At 35.7% G+C, this 23651-nt stretch overlaps 1 protein-coding gene across 8 annotated transcripts in view; it reads left to right on the plus strand.

The window, feature by feature from the left end:
* The window catches only part of LRMDA (leucine rich melanocyte differentiation associated), a 744727-nt gene that overhangs the window by 382406 nt on the left and 338670 nt on the right, over positions 1–23651 (plus strand). The window contains exons 1-2 of one of the 8 annotated variants that reach the window (XM_050898591.1): positions 15374–15526; positions 15637–15661. The exons of 6 other annotated variants lie outside the window; for them this stretch is intronic. In XM_050898591.1, the coding sequence (XP_050754548.1) occupies positions 15648–15661 (14 nt within the window). In that variant the 5' untranslated portion in view covers positions 15374–15526; positions 15637–15647. Of the gene's footprint in view, positions 1–15373; positions 15662–23651 lie in introns of those variants that run through there. One more of the 8 variants, XM_050898590.1, reaches the window with a different exon arrangement.

Raw genomic sequence — 23651 nt, forward strand, 5'->3', positions numbered from 1 at the left:
GGTACTAATAAAGATGGATTTGATGGATAAAAATGCATAGAATATGGGATCTGGTTCATTTATTAAATATACATAATGATTAAGAGAAAGCAGCCTGGTTTTCAGCCCATTCCTCTGCATCAACTTGCCAATATATCTAACAGCAAAAGACATCTGCAAATACAAAAGAAAACGGGCATTCTTTTTAATTGTGTATTAGCATACAAACTGTATATAGGAGAGAATCTGCTCTAAAGGCTTCCCCAAGGAGAGAGAACAATATAGAGCAAAGTAGTAAAACCCTGTGTTATGTATTCGTCTGAATAATGCTATGTTAGGAGAGTAAATTTAAAGTTTTGTTCCCCATTAGGATAGAAGATGCTACAGATGTACCATATGATAGATAAAACCTTGTTTTATATTCCTAAAAGAAGGAGTGGGGGGGAAAGTGTGTGCAGTTTTTTCACAACTGGTACTACTGAGTCCAGCTTATTAAAGGTGTTTCAGTTGGCTATGGATCGAGTAGGCCAAGTTAGTCTGCTTCTTGGTGAACAGCCAATTAACACCTTTGCAATTAACACAGACTGAAACCAGAGAATAGATGCTTGGTTTAAGTGAGATCAATCTCTTTAAAGTCTACATAAATTAGACCTCCATTTTTAGTGTCTTGCCTGGGAGTACCTTGCAATAAACAGTGTGGTAATTATTTAGTTGTCTTTGAGAATGAAGATGTGAATGAATTCTTGACTAGTTTTGAACATAACCCAGCAAAAATGGTAGTTATATCTAATCTGATATTTTGACCTGTATGACATCTGCATTCAAGCTGGAAATCCAGTTGTCACCTATATATCTTTTTGTCTTTTTTGAGGGGACAGTTCTTCCAAATATATCTCCCCTGCTTAAGTTCAGATGATAATGTCACTTAGGATGGCTCCGATGGATGCCTGAAAGTCAATGGGTTTGGTTCTGTCCCCAAACACCATAGAAGGGCTAACAGAACAGAATATTTGGGATCTGTCTTAACAACTGAAACACACACTCCAGAATGTCAATATTAACTCCATAACAAACGTGTTTCTTCTAAGATGTTAAACAGTGAATGGGGGAAGCTGAGATAAGCTTTGTTATCCATCCCAGCCAGAGGGAAAAGCTTTGACAAAAGGAAGGAGCAGACAATTGAACTGCAACTGAGGTGACTGTCAAGATCCCAGAGCTAATGCCATGTTTGTGTGTGCTAGAATTACTACTTTAAAATTAATTACTTTATCCTGCACTTTTCTCAAGGTACTTGCAGTTTTGCAGGTATCAGTTTTTACCATGTCTAAAATAAACATTGTTCATCATGAACTGGGAACATCTTGGACAGTGAAGAATGAAAATCACTCATCTTCCAAAAAAATTTAAATTTAGTCCTTCATATCTCCCCACTAAAAAAAAAAACCCAAACCATTCTTTTTTTTACTTTCTCTCGCAAAACCAACCACCAAAATCTTCTGATAGAAAATCTTGGTTCAGATTTGAAAGTTATTTCTTGCCTTAGGAATACTAGATTTCATTTTTATTCAAATATGTTGTTTGTCCACATCAGGGAGTAGAAAACAGTTACCTTCATGCTGGAAGGAGTTCTTAATTTTAACTGTACTCCGATGGTGTTCTGCTGCAATATCTCAGTCATTTTTAAGAATGTAGAAAGATATCCTAGTTGTGAAAACCTGGCGGTGACACATGGATACTAGAAAAGCATTTTCCTAGTCGTTGAAAGCCAGACAAAAACATTTACTTCCCCTCCCTCTACTTCTGGCCTTTTTTTCTCTTTAGTGAGGTAGGATTTTTTTCTTCCTGTGTATACCTTTGGCAGCTATGTGAGAAGGTAAGGGTGGAAGTGGGACAGGGTGTGGTTTCATTGTAGAGCTGCTTTGAGCCGCTTGAGAGGAAATTTCTCCTATCTACAAATTTCCTCTGATCTTCATCAGCACCTGTGTTGGGGTGATTCTAACAGCATTGGTTAGATGATTACGCAGTAGTCTCTTAGAGGTGTTAAGGGTTTATTTAGTCCTTGTAGATTGATGGCTAATGGGCTTTGCTGGGCTGTTTAAATGGAAGTTTCCCACAATCTGATACTAAAATGGAGGCTTTGAGTGAAGCTTTTATCACTCTTTCACCAGTCTCATCAAGAACTTCCCTTTCCTTGCTGGAAATGGAATTTCATGCTGTGTATTTCTAATCCAAGCATTACATCAATCAGCAATCTAGTAGAAGTTTGTGGTTCTAACAAAAAGAACATTTCACATGCTGTGAGGTGGTTTCCTAGTCTGGCATTTATGTCTATCCCAGACCCTATGAAAACTACTTAAACTGGAACTTGCCTTTGATTTACTATGCTCAACTTCTATAACTTGATATCAGACACGTTTTCACAGCTGGTTCTCAATGCCTTTCCCGCAATTAGAGAGATTATATGCAGGATGTGTTTGACAAGCGGGCAGTGTCCAAAGTCCATGTTCCTTGTGTGGCATTAAAATGCCAGAGTAATCAAGTGAGCAATGAGTGCAATTGCCAACCCCAGCAAAAGGAGTACACGCTTGTTGTACAGCACATTTGTATTGTCAGCAAATCTCAGTGCACTTGGCAAGGAAGTCTGTGCCCATTTAAAAATGAGGAAAATGAGGTACTAAGAGGTAAATTGTCTTAATATAACAGGCTACAATTGCAATCCAGTCTCCTGTGTTTGGAGTAACATTAGACAACATTTATGTCCCTTTTAAAAAAAGGCAAAAAAAAAAAAAAATCAGTTGTATAACGGTAGTCATTTCTTCACAAACAGAAGAAAATGCTGTAATCTTAAGATGTTTTTGTGACTTTCCCGATTATTATTTGGACGTTGGAACTATGGAAAAAGTGGGACACTTCAGGAAGTGGTACTGACGTAATAGATGCTGATCTTCTGTTTGCTATTGGGACAACACCCTAGCATGCAGGTAGGGAGCATTCCTGTCATGTCAATACCATATTATACTGAAGTTCTGACTAGATGTATGTCCCCTGTAGTACTTTGTGAAAAAGTAGCGGTAAGTGTCAATTCTGATGCCAATTCTGTGAAAAAGCAGTCATGTCAATTCTGATTCTTAGCTAAGTTCAAAGTTTGATAATCACTTCCTACTTGAAGTGAGAAGAGGACACTGAGAAGTGGTAACTGTATTCTGCAATGGCCCAAGAAACTGGAGTTTAGCTAAGACATCAGAGCAAATCTAATCTGCCTTGCTGGTAGACCAAGAGCAATGTTAATAAAGCCATTTTGCAAATATTCTTGAATTGACTTGGTTAAAATTTTGAAAGTGCAGTGGGAAAGAAGGGTTTCACGACACGTGTGCTCATTGTATATTTCACCTTTTTTGATTTAAAGATCCTGGTGTTACTTTGGTTTGATGTTTTAAGAAATTACGATTATGCAGAAAGGCAATTTTGGAAGATAATGGCTGTTAACTATTATTTGTATAGGGAAAATAGTCATGTATAAGTCTTATTCAGGATTTAACTATGATTTTGATGTTGTATGACAAGAGTATGTGGCAGTTAAAGGTTAATTTGTTTCTGTTTTTTTTTTTAAATCTATTCTGCTTTTGTGTTTTGTTCTTTTATTTTTTTAAAAAAATGGGGAATTGTGAGGGTTTTTTTTTAATTGCATAAACTGTATTTTGAATGTAGAATGTGGGATTGAACTAAGTTTTTGCTTTCTGTGTCGCAGTTCCAATGTTGACCAGAAGATTTGATGTACTAGTTAATGTGCATAATTCCTAATTCAGTGAGGTGGTCAGCATTCATAATGTCAATGCAAGTAGTGATTTTTTTCAGGATCAGGTCACAGATTTATCAGTGCAGCTTCAGTTATTATAGTCATTTCAAGAGGAAAGAAAAAAAAAAACTTTATAAAAATATTATGAGATTTTGTTAAGAGTAAAAGGCAAAGTTTTGGACAACTTTTTCTTTCCCCTTAAGCTTTTAGTAACCCCTACCTCACATACTGACAGGGACATCAGTGCTGTCTGCATTTTTTCTTCAAAAGTTTTATCTCTCTTTCTTTCAGAAGAGTAATTTTTGAGGCAGCCATGACAGCTCTGTCAATTCACTCACACCTCTAAATTTCTCTTTCTGTTGTCAGTCAGCAGACAGCAGTCACAGTATCTTGATGATCGTGATTGATGGCAAAATATATGAGAATTGTAAAAAGGGCATTGAACATTATGTCTAAAACAATCATTTTATGCTTTTATTTTTGTAAGTACAATAAGAAGTTAGAAAAGCATCTGTTTACCCGTAGATCTTACTTTTTTTTTTGCATTATATAGAATGGTGTAGGTATACCTATAGATATATCTATAAATATTTTTTTGATCATAAACCTAAGTACTGAAAGTTGTTTGCACATTTAGTCTCAGTTCAGTATTTATGATATTTTGCCAATGTTTTACTGTTTTTCAAATTTCCTTTTAAATGACTAATTTCCCATCAAACTCCAGGGCTTAAATGACAAGCAAGGAGCTGAGAGCAATAGCAAAAAGAATCTGAGTCATATTTTCCTTGAAAGAGCTTTATGTGTTCTTGGAAAGTAAAACACATCAATTATATTGTAAGTAAATAAAACACATATTTGGGGAAGGAGAAGGAGAAATGGCTATTGGGCTTTCATGTCGGCAGAATTTCTATATAGAATGGGATAGAAAACACCAAAGAAAGCATTTTTTTTTCCAGTCAGTCCTGTGCATGAAATTTATTACAAATTATTTTTAGGAAAAAAGAAACCAACCTCTATGAGTTTGAGTGCTGTAGAATGGCCATTGGATTTTTTCCATTTATAGGAAGTAATCACCTATTGAACTTTGAAAATCTGCATATTCCAGGCACGCACACCAGCTACTGGAATGTGCAGATTTTAACAAATAAACAATAATATTTGAGGCCGAATAAACATCACTTGCATTCCATTACTACTACATTATCTATACTGATGGCTATAGTCTTGTTTGTTTACAGGCATCTATGTACAGTATCTATCTTCTACGTTTTTTGACAGCTATATGAGGCAAAAGGGCTATTTTTGCTATGTATGATGATTAGTTGTGTGATAGTTCAGTTGTTTATTTTTTAAATGCTTGCAAGTGGCATAACTATGTAGGCAAATTGTTTAATGTGAATACAGTCATACCATAAAAAAGAAGTCTTGCTCGGCGTATAACTTATTCTGAGCAGGGAACTGATAAAAGTTGTACCTGCGAAAGATCTCTTACTGATACAAGCTGCGTGTCCAGAAGGAAGTTGATTCTAGAGGTGATGTTCTGGCAGCTATACTGGCAAACCCTTTTATATCTGGGTTATGTATCAGGAGAGCTGTCATGTTACCCACCAATGTGCAGTAATTATTAAATGTGGGTCCTGTGGAGACTGGTGCTGTGAAGGGAGGCACCTTCTAGATGATAGTTGGTAACAGTTACGGTCTAGGATTTTGAGAGGGCTCAGAGATATTTACCTGCTCCTTTAGGGATGAGAAGTGAAGATACTGGGGAGAAGCCAGCAGATTCCAGTAAATTTTTTGAAGAATGCTGCTAAGTGAAGGAGTAGAGATTCATCTTTTCCATTTGGAATAGGTCTTAAAAGTGTCTCTGGCCACAAATTTAAAACACGCTCTAGTGTTATCCGGAAATAACTTGAAAAACTTGTCTTTGCTGTTTGTTTGAAATGAACATTGTGCACAGCTTCAACACGGGGCATAGATTCCCTGCCTCTGCTGTAATGGGAATGTGTTGTAGCAGTTACTTTGTCTCTTCATGATGCAATCTTTCCTGGAGCTTTCTCTGGTTTCAGTCCCTATTCTGGCTGAAAATTGAGGAGTTTGTGAAACTCATGTTGTGAGGTTAGATAATAGGTTTATCTGCAAGACAATATAAAAGTATATTCTACTTTTAATAGCACATGTGCATCCCATCTAGGTTGAGCTGGGCTATAACATTGGGGACTGAATCGCGTGTATTCCAGGCTAAAAGATGGGTGGCTCCAGGAAAATCTTACTGTTTTCAGTTTCTTAGCTTGTTTGCTTGGGACTGTTTGCAGAAATGCAAAAAAATGCCCTCTTCAAAGGACCTTGTAATTTTTATAAACAACTCCCCTATTTCTTGGGAAACTGCAAGGTGGCATTTTACTTCATAATAAAGTAGTCAAATTCAAGAAATGCTAACATTACTAATGACACATATACAGTTGAAAAAAATGAATACTGAGTGAATACAAAAGGTGAATCTAAGACACACGAATCACTGAAAGTTCTTTGGCACAAAAATTTCTCACAAAGTTGTTTAAAGACATGAACAGAAGGATTGGGGGAAAGGAGATTTGTTTTATATCGCTATTTGATTTTATATTCAAATTGTAGAAATTGGTTTGATGATCATTTTTTGAACATGGAATCATGGGAGATATTTTGTTTTCCCTGAGAGCCAAGGCGATGTATTTATTTCAAGTATTATTAAATGAGTTATAAATTTTCCTAGCAATTTACTCATAGCTCAAGAGGTTTAATTTGCATGTGTTGCCTTTTACAATATGCTTTTCGTAATGTTGCAGATGCTTCTTCCCTAGCTTCAGTAAACAACAGGCAGTTGGCCAGGTTTTTGACTGAACGTTTGCCAACTCTGGGAAATATTAGTTAACTCTCTAGTGGCCACTGAATGATTTTTAGCCGACTTTATCCAAAAGAATCTGTGAAGATTAAAAATAATAGGAAGTAAAAAATAAGATACAAACCCAGTAATTTGCTGGACTAAACACAGGAAAAGAGGTTTCTTTCTGCATTATAATAATTTCGGATTTTCTTTTTTTAACATTTATTTCCAAAATGGGTTGTTTTCAGAAATTTATTTGAAAATTGATGGTGATGATAATAATAATAAGCATTTCTTCCTTCAGATTAGTGAAGATTCTTTAGTCTTGGAGGCACTCGAATACAATAAGGTTTACCCCTAGTGTTCTGCTCTAATTTTGAAAAGCCCACAAAGAGAATTTTTCTTCAACACAGTAATCCAGTCCATAGCAGGGATATTTTGCAGGTGGGATGGCAGGTTGTTTCATGAGCAATGGAGGTAACAAAGTCTGGTTTCCTGTGGATTTATGCCCTAGAGTTGATGGTGCAGTAGAGCTCAGCTCCCATCTCTGTGTCCCCTGTGGTGCTTTCAGCTTTCTTCCAGGCTTCTTACATATTTTTTGGGGCTGTCTCTTGAGCAAGTCATGTCATATTCTCTTCCAGTCTGGAGCTACCTGTTTGCTGATTGTTCAGCTACTGCCAATGTCATGGGTGGTGATCAAATTTATGTTTCTTCCCGTTAGTGAGAGATTCAGCAGTGTTTCACTCTCTCTCGTTCAGCCTCTCATCATGGTGGTATTTCTAGGAATGTAGCGTGATTTCAAACTTGGTTGAAGTTGACGAATTTGTCCCAAAGCTATAGTTCAACAGATGTATGCAAGGATGGCTTGTCAGCATGCTTGCATAAGGACATAAGGAAATGAGGCCAATCATGAATAAAAAAGAAATGTCAAACATCTTCAGCATCTTGCATGACGTGCACTTGGAAATAATTACAGGTGGTCCCATGATTAAATGCTCTCAGTGTAAGTTGGGCAAAAGGACAGGCTGAAGGAATAAGTTGAGTTTGAATTACCTGACTTGACATTCACTACTCGTGAAAACTTGTGTCTGTAAACACATTTTGGATAACTGTTTTGAACAGATGATCATAAATGAAGCATGGTGCAACATCCATTGAAAGAGGATGAGACTTAAGAAGTGGAAAATTCTGAATCCTTTTGGTATTTGTCCAGGTTACCCAAGGCTCTTTCTTTGGGTATCTGAGTATGTTTGCATTTTTATTGGTGTTACTTTTTGCTCCGCAAGTGCTCTGATGATGTGTGGCTAACTTTGGGCTGAAATTAAATACAGTGAAGATAACACATCAACCAGTGATTCTTCATGCCTGATCTACTGCTATGTTCCTCAGATTCATTTAGTCATATTACCCCTTCCATAGAGTTCCTCATTTGTGCAGAAGTATTACACTCAATACCTTAAGACTGTAATGGACTAGGAGAAATGAAATATTCTGGAGAGCAGATGATTGCTTGTACACATCCTTCTAAACTTCTTTTCAAACTGTAAGGCAAAGCAGTGTCTATCTTAAAAAAAAAAAAAAAAAGCTGTGATTTTACAAGTGTAGTGTTAGAAAAGTTGCCTTGTTTCTCAAGCAAATTTAAAGTGAGGCTCGAGTGGTGCCATTGTTAGGATCCAGAGAAGATGAATATCAGATGATTTGTTCTGTCTTTCGTACTAGAAACATGGCGCATGGCTAGCGTGATGTCATAAACTGATGTCTTAGTGTGTCCTGCAGGAATTATGTGCCCTTTTACTTTTCTAACAAATAGCACCTATGACCCATTGAATTTCACTTAGACTGGATGAATCTGTTTTCCCCAACATTTCTCATTTTCTGCTTCCCTCTGTCTTTTCCCTTACGCGATACTGGGGAGGGAGGAGTGTTGCTTAGCAACCAGTTAGAAACGGTCAATACAGGTATAAATATTAAACCTTTTCAACCATGGTGAGTTTATGGTAGAAAATGGAAAAATGTTCCAATTTTTCCTCATGAAAATTGAAGCAAAGTGGTAATGTAAATCCTTTTTGATAATCGGGACAAAATTGGGACCTCAGTTTCTCTGAGTTTGACTCCTGTACATGGAGAAGGAAACTTTCTTCTCTAGTAACTAAGAGGATGCCCATGCAGAGCCCCATGGACCTCCAGTGTGGTATTTTGTCGGGCAGTGTTTGGTTTGGGGTTTTGTTTGTTTGTTTGTTTTTTTAAATTGTGTTAGAGCCCAAGACTGTAAGTTTGGAGATTGGTAATAACTCAGTCATGTGTTATCACTACTTACTACAGAAATAAAGTGGGGTTTTTTTCTAAATGTTTTTAATGTGCTTTATAATTTTTAGAGGGAACATAGTAGAAAGTGCATCACTACTTGTTATCCTACTGCAGAAATGATGTAAGAACAATAAACTCCACTGTTGTGGTTTAATGTTACTGCTGAAGAGGGAGAAAATATGTGCCATTGCACATGGTTTGAAAAATGTATGTATGTATTACTTTAAGTGAATGCCTGATTTCAGTAAGGCATTTCCATTATAAGACTCACGAAATCCCATCTTAAGAGAAGTAGAAGGACTTGAAACCATAGGTAACTACAGTGATCTGCTTAAAGCAAGCAACTGAAAGTGCTTGTCCCGCAGTATGCATTTATTTAGTAGTATTATGTTAGTGGCTGGAAGACTCAGTCAAGACCAAGGCCTGTGTTTACCCAGGCACTAAACATTTTGTGCCCCGTAAGGTGAGGAGAGTGCGTAAGCAGTAAAATACCTCGCCAAAGATCATTTATTAATCATTTAACTACAGCAATAGAAGCCTGGCCTCTGGCTCTCAGTGTCCCAGTTGCCCAGTCCACCTTTCTCCGTTCAGGCAGCATCATACCATTTGGGGCTGTCTGCCCCATGGATGTGCATGGGTTATTGATCTCAAGTGTTACTGATTGCCCAAAAGCTGGAAAATAATTGGAAAAAACATGTTGGTCTGCGAGCTTCAAATCTGACTGGAAGTTGTTCCTGGAATACAGTGTTTATTGAAATGATATGTGCAATCATATTCCAATCATTTCATCACAAGGAAATAAGAATATTTAAGATTTCTCAATAGTATTTTCTTGAAAAGCAGACTGTGAATTTTGATTGATATGACACTTTAGAACTATAACTGAAACTGTATTTGTTACAAAGGAATGACCACTGAATCAATTTCTCTAGTATATATTTCTTTAGACTTGCATCATTAATATTCTAAGGGGAATGTCTTTTACATTGTGCTGCAGTTTATACTAATGTGGGTTCATTTGCTTTCATGTTATTAAATCACTTTTTTCTATTGAAAAGATAAAATGAAGCAGCATTGTTCATGTGCTGCATAGAACTGTAGCAATGTGCCGTTTGGTATCTACTGCATTTCCAAAGCAATAAATACATGAATAAAAAATCAAAGATAGGAGGCAGGATTTTCCTTTGATTTCCACAGACGCAGCATGCCTTTGTTATAACAGAAATCTAATAGGGAGATAAAAATTTGCTTGTATTTGCCAGCTGTTTAATGCAACAACTAGTGTAGGCTGTATTATTTCTAAGATGATCAGAAGGTGCAAAAACACTTAACTCAAAATTAATATAAATATATTTTAGAAATAAATTGACTATTGCATAAAACACATGCTTCTAAAACTGTTTTCTGTGTATAACACTTCAGGTGTTTGGCTTAGGCTGTACATTTCACTGAAAGTCTATTTACAACCATCAACACTTTTCTAAAATGACAATTAGATGCAGTTTAGAATTCTCTTTTGCTTCTATCCTGCAGTCATGCACATGTTTAACTAGATATATGTGACTAATCTCTTTGAAGCAATTGAGAGTTACTCTAATAAGTAGAAGTTTAGAACACACATGGCTTTATCATGGCTTTGTTGACTTAAATTCTTTAATGGTTTCACTTAAGAAAAATTCATGGGCAGCCTGAATTCTACCTAGGAGCCCATTTACAGTGTTTCTGTTTGGCTGTCTCTGGTTGTTCAGAGGAAACTTGCCAAAAGGAAATGCAACCCTCAAGGTCTTAAGCTGTCTGAACATGGATGCTGCCTACTTAGAAAACTATCAGGGTCTTGGTTTTGAACTGAAAAGTTCATATTCTCCTCCAGGTTTTAATGGAAGCAAGATTAATATTTTCCTATGCATCTTAAAATTGAAAATGCTTTATAGATATGAGTGAGGTGTCTGTACTGAAACCATAGTTTAGTTTAAAACTAAACCCAAATAATCTTGTGAGCTGTGATGTAATACTTTTCCCTTTGGTGTCATTTGCAAAATATCTGTAATGAATCTTAAAGGGAAAAAAAAAAAATCTCTTGCCACAAAAAGAAAACATTCAACTATTATTATTTTTAAAACTAGGGATGCACCTATAGGTGGGAAGAGTTAGACTGACCAGTCTTTTTAGGAAGAATTTGTTTGGAAAACAGAATTTTCAGAAAATGCTATTTTTTAAGTATATCATTACAAAGCTGGCTGATATTTTATGCTCCAGTCTGGGAACACTTAAATTTATATCTTTATCATAATGAATTTCAGCAAATTCTTGAATCTGATACCAATGCAGTATTGTTCATGTGTCTATAAAAATAAAGTTAGATGTATAGAGTTCTTCATAACTTCTAATTCTCAATTTTTGTCAGTATTTTAGGTTTTAAATAGTTTGCTTACATGCTAACATTAATCAACAACGCTATTGAGAAATGTGCCAGCTTTATCAGTACCTTGTTTTATTTTGGTTTATGATGTGTCTTCTGTTTCTGTTTTAAATCTTGTATCTTTGCTCTCACTTGTATAATATGATCTCTTTAGTGCTTTGAATTAGAAGCAATAGCTTGGAGATTCCATATATACTACTAAAGGGTCAATAACGAAAGAAAAATGCTTAAATATGGTAGAGAAGATGGTTTTATCTTGATTTTATGTGTTTCCTATGTTGATTAGTGGTAAATTGCTGTCAAGAGCTCAGTCCTCTGCAAGCACATGCTGTGTCAGGTGATAAGTGCGTGCATGCTTACCATTCCTGTATTACTATTATTTTTTTAAAGGCTCTCGATGGTTGATTAGCTGATTTTCATGCTTGATGTAAAGCTGCACACATCACATATGTTATTCTGAAACCATTATATCCAATTGGTGTAGGCAAACATTTAAATATTCTGATAACTTCTGGATCCAAACCAACAGGTTGTGAAACAGCTAGAAGAGCAAGAGAGCCATGCTATGCTGAACTGCCTTGGCAATGGAGGCTTCACTCATGGAGTGAAGAAAAAAAGAGAGATGTAGATCCTGTCAGTATGCACTTCACAAGGCCTATCCCACTTGCAGTGAGGTGGTGAGAACCTGATGGTCCTGCTGCTTTAACAAGTACTATCATTTGTCACTGTCTTGACATACACATTTCTGCATGAGGGACACAAAGAGAAAGAAGGAATTATCATCTTTCATGCAGGAAGAGCATTGTTGTGTTTTGCACATTGAGAAGCATAAATCTTGGTTTTGCCACTGGACAAAAGTATTCCTGTTAATTCAGCAGGCATCATTTAAATGAGAGATCTGAGCAATGAGCTTTGAATGCTTTTTACAAAGCATCTTTTATTAAAGTCTGTTTTCACCGTAATATGTGTTTATAGTGCAAAATAGTAACATTGCTGAAACTTCAGGAAATATGCTTTGTAGTTAATACTCAGTTTCCTCCTGTGTGAAAGGCAGAGGCTGTGGAAGTAGTACAGAACCAACTGTGGAGGTTGCTAGTACTGGAGGGGTTCTTTCCTCTCTCATGTGTGTGGCTTGTTGCGGCTGCTTACAGTGCTTACTATTTCATGATCTTCACTACTGTAATGGTGTGTCCTTATCTATCCATGCATTTTTATTTTATTTAAAAAACAATGGGAAAAAAAAACGTTTTGCCTAAACTGACTGTAACTTCAAGTGTTTAGAGGAATTAAGTGTATTCTGTGACACAAGGTGTTAGGCTTCAGGGATGCTAACAGGAGTGAGGAGATCTGAGTTAAAGTAGCTTAAATGGGATCAAGATGCCTGGACTTGCTTTGATTCTGTTCACTGGTAGAGCTTCATATGAGATGCTGAATTTAAAGTTAGGTTTTAAAATAAAATATATTAAACTGAGGAGAAAGGGACTCTAAGGCCTTCCTTGACACCCTCTGTCAGTAGGACAACAAAATACATTTGGTAAGGTTATAGATGCAGTCTTCACAAACATCTTGAGTTCCTTAAAATATTTCATTTTAAAAGCGATTTAGATAGGTATGTTCTAATGCATAGCCAGGTAACGGCGTGTGATCTTAGATTCCTCCAGATTGCGATGCTTGAAAAAATTATGGTGACCCTAAACACTCCTGAGCATATATCCCAGCTGTAAAGATACAAAACCAAGCTAAAACTTCAATTTCTCTCTTTTACTGAGTTGTAAGCTAAGTTACATATCTTAGCCCATTCCAACTGCAAAGAGAATGCACAAATTCAATTATTATGGCTCAGCTGATGAGAGGTAACTTTTTAAGTTGCCATAAATTTGTCCATCCCTGCTGAGGTTGTGTCATTCCATGCTTCTTGTCCAGAAACTGTGATTTTTAAGGCTCCTCACATAGATGTCTTTGGAAAACTTTTATTTTGTTTTGACATTTTCTCAATTTATACAGAAGGCATAGCCATAGACTGGAAAAGGTTGAGAACAGAAAAAAAATTAGTGATAAAAGATAGACAGAAATGAAAGAATGCGTAAAATATCAAGTGATTTTTGCAGGGGAAAAGAAAAGAAAATGGAGAAAAGAAAGAAAGTGAGGCAACTAGAAATGTGAGATTAAACCACTGATTTCTCTGAAGCTAATATAGGTCAGGTAACTAAACATGGGGAAAAAAAATCACTAGGAACACCCCTCCAACTGTATGCGTAATTGCATATTATAAAGATAAACACAAGTAAATGTAAATGAAGTTAAAGATGCTAAGGCACCTTACTTCTTCCCCTGCTTCCCACCAACCCCATACCTTGTCAGTAATATTACTGTGCTTCTCCGATTTTGACTTACAGTGCATGCACTGGTGAATGACCAAGGTTTAAACATTCATTCAATATTAGCATGTATAAGAAATGTAGGATACTTTCATTAATTGGATTAGGGTTATATGTGTTTCATTTAAAAGCTGCAGTGATCACTAATGGAATGACCTTGAAGTCATTATCTGTTAAGAAGCAGGAGAAAAGATTGTTCTTCATGTTCAGTTGTATTTGTCATTACTTGTGAATATAATTTTCAGATAAAATATAGTTCCAGCTCTCTAACTACAGGGTGGGGTTTTTTTTTGGGGGGGGGTGTTGGCGTTTGTTTTTTTTTTTTGTTTGTTTTTTTTTTTTTACGCTAAAGTTGGATGGTCTAAGTTCTTTCAGCTATTGTTTTATTTTGTCACACTGACTCTAAATAGTGCGTTTTTTTGGCCAGCTTTATTTGTAAGCTGTGGTTTTTAAACAAGAACACTGAATACTGTTCATTATTTCCTTTTTTCCTTTTGAGTCCTCTTTTTTAAATTTTCATGTCATAGCCTTTCCAAAGACAGTGTAGCCAGGAAGGCTACATATATTTCAGATACCGTAGTGTTACTCAGAGATCCACCAATAGGTATTACAAAAATACGCTGTGCTGTACCTACCAGGTGGTTCAGAGCACCATTCCTTTGGGTTTTGTTCTTTACCTAAACAAGTATGTAGCAAATGAGTATTGTCACTAGGTCACTAACATTTTCAGTCTTGTTCCCCCCTTGCACCTCCTGACATGCAGATCTCTGTTGCTGAGAGACCTGACTAGTTGCTGTGATTCACATCATTATTTTATTTGTCTACCACTGTTGAGATTGCCACTCAGCATTTGCAGAAATGCATGAACACAGAAGGAAAAAAAAAAAAAATTTACAGATTTAGTAATAGAAGTTATTTCTTCATTTTTCTCTCAGAAAGTTTTCCTCAAACAAGGATCAGCAGTAACATTGGGTGACTCAGGTGATGAGGTGCACAACACAACATTGACTTCTGATGAAAAAGACAGATTTCAGGGTAAAGAAACAATTTCCTGAACAGCAGTTGTATTACCTAATATCTGGATAAATCCTAGCCAAGTTTAATCCTGACAATTTTTCTGTTCTGATTGAATCAAGTTAAGAGCATCTTTGGATTGACTTTAATTTTATAATTCAACACCATGGCCAGACCCAACCCTATTGAGTTGGGAAGAAGCAGACAGCACAGTGAAGGGACTGTACTGTTGTTCCAGGAGACAGAGAGTGAGCATGTTGTGTTAATGGTGAAGAAACCACATCTTCTTCCCTTCAGTAGAACTCCCTCTGATTCTTCGGGGTAGTAATGGGGCTTTCTAAGAGCTGAGGACTAAAATATAGTAGTCCTTTTGGATATGCTGTATCTCTTTAGGTCAGAGCTTTTATCTGTCTCATATAATGTATATTTGGTATCAGTAACAAATACAGGAGTTTTAAAAAGGTCCTGGATATCTACCTCAGCTTGGTGGTGGGTGTAGCTTATTTAGAAGACTTTGCAGGTGCATTGCATCAGTTGACCAAAGCAAAAGGCAATAAATGTGGTCAGCTGGTAACTATTTTAAAAAGGAAGGAAAAAAAAAAAAAAAAAGCTCTTTCCTGAAGGAAGAGGAATTAGGTGACTAATGAGGAAGTGCTTTCTGGGCAAGTTTTCATATCGAATGGTAGCATCGAACCTGATTAATTTAAAAAAATATTTATTGTTCTGGTAGATTTTCATTAAGATTGTAGAAAATCCAGGACAGCCTCCCTTGGGTGAGCCTTCCTTTTCTTAGTATCATACTTGTTTTCAGTTCTCATTTAATATTTAAATTTCTCCTTTGTTACCCTACCAATTGGGCATTAATTGCTGGTATTCACGGAAGAGGGGAGATGGATGGAATATTTCAGGTGAGTCATCTGATCTAATTTGGAAAGGTTTTTGTGAGGAAAGAACAGCTTTTGATTTATAAGGGAAGGTTGTCTGTTATCAAGATATACATGTTGGAATTTATTATCAAGAATCTGCTTTTAATTTTAGAGATTGTTTACCTAAACTACTATATGTCAGAGCTCAGGACAAATTTCTGCTTAGCATTTAATTTTAGATACTTGCCATAGTGGACAGTAAAAAATGGGTCCCCAGAATTCGTGGCATCATTATGAATCTTACCTTCTGGCAGCCCCTGCCCGCAGTTCGTCTTTGAAATCTCCTTGGTGCTTGTTAACCCTGCTCTGACATGTAAGAGCTCCCGTTTATTTATTGGACTTTGCCCATTTATGAAAAAGTACAGGAATTATTAATGGTTTAGTATCTATTAATGCATTACTTGGGTGGAATTCAAATTCCAGTACTTATGGTAAACCCCTTTATAATGAAATGAGCATAGAAACAGGAAGGCTGATTCTTAAAATCAAGTATCTTTTGCTATAAGAACAATTGTCTGTAAAATATGGTCTTACCAGCTTTTTATTTATGACCATAAATAAGAAATAAGCACTTTATGTATGAAGGGAAATGATTAAGAATATTTGTGTATATGATAAAGAATAAATAACCTCATTCAATGAACTGTATATTGGGTACATTGCATGGGCTCTGGTTTTCTGTAGAAAGCTGATACTGCTCTCCATCCTGCAGTGAGTTCCTGTCACAGGATTGGGCCCATGTGGTATGCCAGAGCAGGTAGCAAGTACACCTTCTGTGTCAGATCTGAACGTCCAAAAGCTGAAACTAACCCAGGGAAATGCAACTCTTATGTGATTTGGTTTTGATCTTAAGGGCTTGATTTTGTTCTCATTTACCCTGGTGTACTGCAGGAGGAATTTATACTCTCTTGCACTGTGTAAAAACCCATCTTTTTGCTTCCTCTTGAGGGAAGCACATGAAGCCTTGGGCTTTGATTTTCATTGATAGTATCTTTCTCTTTTTAAATTATAGTATAGAACATAGTGACAATAATGGGTTCGAACCAAAGGTCCGTACAGCCCAATACTCTGTCTCTGACAGTGGTCAGTACTGTAAGAGAAGAGTACAAAACTAGGGAAACCTATAATGATACTTACTATATGTTTCCATTGATTTGCAGAGACTGGGTGAGAGAGGCATTAGTGCACTTGAAAGACATCCTATCTATATGAGCACTGTACAAAAAAATCAAGCAGTGAGCAATTGTGGTGTATATAATAGATGTTAAACTGGGAGAGGACAGAGATAGCTGTGTGAAGCAGAGTGGATGAATGTTGTAGAGTTTATAAATCAAGAGACGATGCAAAAATGGGAGCAATTCTGTGTAATGTAAATAGCACTACAGCTTTTGTTCATTTGGCTGAACTTTTCACGCTGTGTGGAACATGCAAAAGCAGTGCTTTGAAGGTAATGGTATTTCTGTATTTTTATAACTTTCTTTTTAGTAGTGTTTTATTTAATGAAATGTTAATCTTGAAAATATTCATCATCAATGCTAAGTATGAACAATAGTAATCAAATTCCATGGCTCTTCATATAAAAGCTGAGCCCATCCATCACAAAGCATGCCCTATGGCTATATATCAATTTTAAGCATTAAAGTTACACAGTATTATCTTAGCATTAGGTTAACTGTCAAATAAAAATAAAAATTAATAAGCTGGAAAAAAGAAAGAAGAGGAGACATTCCTCATTTAAAATCCTTAACTGATCTGGCATAATTGAAATGTCTTTTAGCAGAAATGTTAGCTTTAATTCAGATAAGACACAGCTCTCAATACCATTTTTATGGTAGTCCAATAATTCCTGGGGTACAAAACTACTAGGTATAAATGCTGATAAAGTCCAGCCTTCTTCCTCGTATCTCATTGACAAGAAGCATATGTTTGGAATTAAAGAAGATCCAGGCAAGCTTTCAACCTTGAGATCTCTGCCTCTTCGCTCAGAGAGGTTAGTGAGGTTTAAAATTCCACGCAGTCACCAGTTTTCAAACTTCTGCTGCCATTTCTGTTGCGGCCCCTCAGAGACGTTGTGGAGTTGGGGCATCTGGCTGCAACGTTTTTAAAAAAAAAAAAAAAAATGTGCAGAAGAGCTGAACATTGGTTTTGGTTTACAGTTTAATAACTGTTAAAGCAACTGTGATAGATTTTTGTCTGGTTAAATATACGTCTAGGAATAGATGGAGTATAGCTTGCTTTCTCTCTCTCTCCCCCACCCCCACCGCCCCTTTCCTGTTCTCTAGGTACCCCAGATAAGGTATTTACTCTCTGAAAGTGTCAGAGCAATAGAATATTGTTGTTATGTTCTCATTTACTTGGCTTAGTTGAATGTGATATGGGAAACACCATTTTTAATGTCTTTTCCTTAAATTAAGCACATCTAAGGAAAGAAATTGTGCAAATTCCATCTCTCATATTCCATTTGAAATACTACAACCATATATATTTCTTTCATCTGACTTGTCTTAACAAGAATCCAATGCAAGGAAATATTTTTAGTCAGTCAAGCCTTTAACTTTTCAAGCCTTGTAAGGAGGCAGCCTCTGTTCATCAATACTGACTGCATTTTTCTAAATTGCTTGGTTTTGTTGTCACAATTATTTTGTATATAATTCCAATGTATTTGTATGGCACTTAAGATGTAGAATTTTTCCTGCTATTGTTTATATTTATTTATTTTAAATTTGCTGAGTGTGCCTTGCTTGTAATGAGATTATTGGTGATAATATTGTAGTCTTCATGAAGTTTGCACATTTCTTGTAAATTCTGAATGTCAGAGTACAAAGTTCTAGTAAAGCAAATTAAAAAAAGCTCCTTCTCTTTGTTCAGTTTAACACTAAAAAAAAAATCCTTGTTGATGGTTCTATTTTTGCTGGTAGTGAGGTTTAAGCTATAAAATAAAAGATATCTATGCGGAGTAAGTTAAGTTTTGATCTTATTTCTGCAAGATCTGTCTTATTTAAACAGTTTTTAACATTGCAAATACATTTAAAGATAGAAACGATTTTCCCCTTGCTACTAAAAGGAACATATTGGTGGTGTTAATATATCATATTCCTTTCACTGCTTCTACTATTTGTTCTCTGCTTTGTTTTGAAGAATGAGAGAAACTTCGGTCTCTGTCCAGTGAGCCGATGAATAGGAATCTACAGAAATTAAAATGGTCTCTTCCCATCTCTAATTTAAAATAAAAAAGTAAGCAAAAACATTTTTCTTAATGTACTGTAAGCTTGAACAATAAGCAAGTATTTCTGTTCTGGTATCAACCAAAGAACGAGCACCAAAAATATTTTGTCTGATGATCATGGGGTGCAGGTGGGATAGGAGTGATATTATATCATATTGCATTGAGAAACAATCAGGTGAAGCAGTATGCTGGTAGTTCAGAAAGATCTATAAAACATGAATATCACTGCTAAATAAGTTATTTAACCTTGCACTATAAATGCTTAAGATTTTGTTCTTTTCAAGTGTGATGACAAAAGACCAAAACCATTTCTAATACAAATGTCTAATGCATTACTGTCATAAATGTTCTCTCAATGTGTATATATAGAAAGAGAACAATGGGCTGCAATGTACTGCATATTCTGATAAAATTCACTTAACAGCTGAATAAGCGATCTTAAAAGCACCTGTTTCAGGTCTCTAATTTATATAGTTGTTTTGTTCACTTTTTGACTGCTCTCAAACTTGGCTGTTGCCTTGTTGTTTATATTTCCTATGTGAATGTTTTATATTGGCAGAGGTCTTTAATAAGAGGTTGCTAACTCCCCTCTCCCAAGTATTAATTGTGTAATAGGCATAATTTGACATGATCAAAAATTGGCAAAATCCCATAAAGCAAAAGGTTGAAATAACTGGCTAATTTTCAGTGTTCTGAAAGATTGGAGGTAGGATAACTCACTGTTCTGTAGCTGTGTACCAGTGAGGGCAAGCGACAAGACAATGACATTTGTTGCTGATGATATTTTTTAGGTTAGTTATGACCCTTTTCCAGGTATAATTAGGATAGGTGTGTAAGCAATATGACAGCACATGAAATTCATTGCTGATGAAAATAATGCACATTAGTTTGAAAGAAATGGTACTGTTCACACATCTGACAATTCAAAAATAAGTGTCCAATTATGGAGATTGAGCTGAGCTTTGCTTCATGTGAAAAATATGAATATGCAGAAGGAATGAAATAAAAAAAAGACTACTAAAACTTTACAGTGGAGGGGCTTTACCTATAAAGCTGTATTGAATCTGGTCACCTTACCTAGATTTATAAATGTACATGATAGTTGTAATAACAGTTTGACTTTGAGTAAAACAGATTATAAAACTAATTCAAAAATTAATTCTCATGTAAAATACAGTATGTCTTTTTGTCTTGATTTAAAAAACCAAAACAAAACCCCAAAAAACCCCAGCACTGAAAAGAGCTTCAAACTCCAGAACATGCTGCTTATTCCCAGTGTGGAGTTGGGTAGCTTCATTCTCTAAGCATTCAATCTTTTTACACTGTCTGTTGCATTGAAGAACCCATTAATGAAATTTCATACTCTTCGCACACACTTGCTAACTGTTTTCAAGTCACTCCTTTATTTTATTGTACTAGTGTTGAAACAGATTGATCTCCTTGTTTTTTTGATATAAGAGATGCTACCCACCGTTCTAAACTTTTCTTGTGATTCTTCTCTAAAACCTTTCAGTTTATCAACCTTCTCTAATTGGGCATGCTGTGGTTGAAAATGATATTCACATCTTATTTGCCTTTGTGCCAGATATAAAAGATAGTTTCCTTACTCGTCAATATTCCTATAAATATACACCCAGTCATCTCATTATTCCTTCAGTGTTGTTTTGTGTAACTGAGGAACAGCTGATTACTCATCATGGCCCTCGGGCCTTCTCAGAGGTTTGGAAGGTCTCCACAGAGCAGCGTGTTCAATCGTGTTCTGTGCTTCTACAAGAATGAGTTTACATTTAACAATATTATAAAATAAATAATTTGCTTTTCAAAAAGTATGTTATGGAACAGGAAAGACTTCACACAACAGTGATGATAAATGGTATGAGATGTGGAAAAAGTCATGAATGGAGCAAGAAGAGATTATAATAGCTTTATGTTAGAATGGGCACAAATAAGAAAATAAGATGAAAATTATTCATTTGTTTAGAAAAGATAGATACAGAGCCCTGTCTTTATAACAGCAGTAAAAAAAAAAAAAAAAAAGAGGGAGTTCAGTTAAACAGGCATGTTTGCAACTGGTAAATGTTTTCATTTGAAGGGTGACTAGATTATGCAGTTCAGTATGGAGTGTCACTGGTATCAAGAAATAGGAAAAAAACCCCACCTCAGAGTGTTGATAAGATTATATGAATGATAAGAAAATCAGTTATTGACATAAGGGTGTTTGGAAATGGTGAAGAAACTTGTTTCAGAGTCTGAACCAAATTCAAATTAACATGAAGTCTTAACTTCTGCCTAGTCTATTCTGAAGCATTTCCTTAATGTTGCTTAAGACAGTGTGGGGAACTGTATGAACTGAGAGTGACAATCCTAGTGCAGTTTTAACTCACTAATATTAGGCCAATCTAACCTTGTAATAGAATATCAGCATTTAATATTCCTGTGTTTAAGACTGAGCTAATTTTAGGTACAGAAAATACTGGCTCTTGTGGAACGGAAGAAATGAATCATGAAAGCTTTTGGAGCCTTCTGAGCCATGTCAGTTCACAAAGGAAGTGGGGTTTGCCAGTCTCAAAGTAGGTAACAGCCCATTTTTGCTTCAGGAAATATTCAAAGAAGGGTTAATAGGGACTCTTGTCACACATAAAATTAGAAACATGTTTAAGTAACACGACATAAAGTAAATGGCTAGGAAATTCTTGGATCTATACATGAGAGTACCTCTAAATATGACAAAAATAAAATTTATAGAACAAATGAACAACGAAATGATGTAATAGCAATTTTAGTCATGTCCTGAATCAATCCTACTTATCTATAGTATTTAACATGAATTCTTCTTGCAATGGTGTTGTACCTGTTAGGCAGTTTCATAAAGGCACTATGTTTTTTATATAACATTTTGTCCCTTTAGAAATTATCATGACGCATGTCAGGAGCTTTCACACTGAAAAAAATATGTCACATTAGCTTCCAAGTTTCTGATTGTCTAAATAACACAGTAACTCAACATACAGCTGTCTGGCATTTTGACAGTACAATAACCCATAATTCTTTCTGCCACTCAACACTTCAAGGTTAGCATTTTGTAGTTTGCTCTCAAGGAGTATTCATTTAAATTTTCAAGAGGCAAAGAGTTGAATGCTGTCTTATACTGCTCTTTTGATTTATTTTTTATTTACTTTTCTGCTGTATTCAATTTTTTTAAAATATATATATGTATTTTATTTTTAACCTGCAACTTTCCAGGAGGTAGGATGTTCATCTACATCTCTGTTTTTCAGAATATTGGAGGCAATACATATTTACAGCAGAACTTCCTATAGCAGAAGTTTATCGTACAATATTGGAAGCATCACCTCCCTTAGTATATTGCAGGAGACCACAGAGTTGCTTAGTTATTGAGCAATTTCTTCACAGGAAAATGTGGAGTGAATCAATGGCCTTTGGGAAGAGTTGCTTTCAACTCCAAACTTGAATCTTGAGATTTTGAGGCAAATGGAAATTTTGAAATTCATAATGAGATGTTTGAGTGAAGCCTTGTTTGTGAACTTAATGTAGTTCAATCTTGTTGGAACTGATTTGTAAATCAAATGCTTAATGTTAGGCAAATCATTCAGTCTTATAAGCTCTCAGATACAGAGACTGGCTTCACTTGAGGTTTTAATAGCTCAGACTCCTTAGTGACGAAAGAAACAATTTTTCTTGTAACAGGAAGTTTCTGTTGAGAAAATGGGGATTAGTAAGTAATGAAAGGTCTACATTAGAAATAATGTTAATATTGTAGATTATGGTACAGATAACATTTTAAATTTTTGGTGCGAGTTATTCCTTAGATAAGTGTTCTGGCCTGCATTTATGCATATCAGTAAGCATGTCCAAAGACCTTCTACCATGTCTGAGTGAACTTCTTGGTAAAGAAAACACAGAAAGATAAGAGATGCTGAACTTCTGTCTTTTTTGGAACAGTCCACCTGGGGCAAATTGTTAAAATTGTCCCAATAAGACAGAGCCCCCACCTATATGTACAGATTCATGTTTCAGTGAAGACATTCAGGCATAAGGCCAAGCATTGTGTTATTTTCACAAAGATCAACGTCTTAAAACTTCACCTAAACATGTCAGAACCTCAGAAACAGCAATGCTGTTGACACTAATTTTCTGGCTATTTTGAACTTAGGCTTGCAAACCACACCATGTATCTTTACAGTCACAATGATTACTGTATTGAAAAATATATAGGTTTTGTTATTAGAAAATAAATAGGTTTTGTGTATTGCAAGTGAATGAGATAAAATACAAATTTTATCCTTATACAACCTTTCCATGCATTCCCCCCCCAAATATTTTCTGGCTATCAAGAATTAATTACAGCTTTTAAAGAATCAAAACCCCCATGTATTACTAGCATGTGTGTGCATGTGCAGACTATAAGTGTGTCCTAGAAATGCACAAGAATACATTAAATGAATTTTTTTTTTCTTTAGTGTGATTACTTTTCATATGGTTCTGAGAGGAATATAATTCAATCTTTTAAGTCTTGGGAAAACAGGGTAGTATTTGAGCTCTTTAAAAGAGCAATTTGACCTGTTTTGACTAAAAGAATTGTCGGCACCATATCTGAAAAAACTGGGGTGAAATTAAGAACTGTTTAAAATTCACTATTGAGAAACAGTCAGTCTCTATATTACTGCCAAGTTCCTCCTGAACACGCTTAAACTTTTACATGATCACTCCTTTCTTCTCTTGTGC

Source organism: Gymnogyps californianus, chromosome 6, assembly GCF_018139145.2.
Source record: "Gymnogyps californianus isolate 813 chromosome 6, ASM1813914v2, whole genome shotgun sequence".
NCBI lineage: Eukaryota > Metazoa > Chordata > Aves > Accipitriformes > Cathartidae > Gymnogyps > Gymnogyps californianus.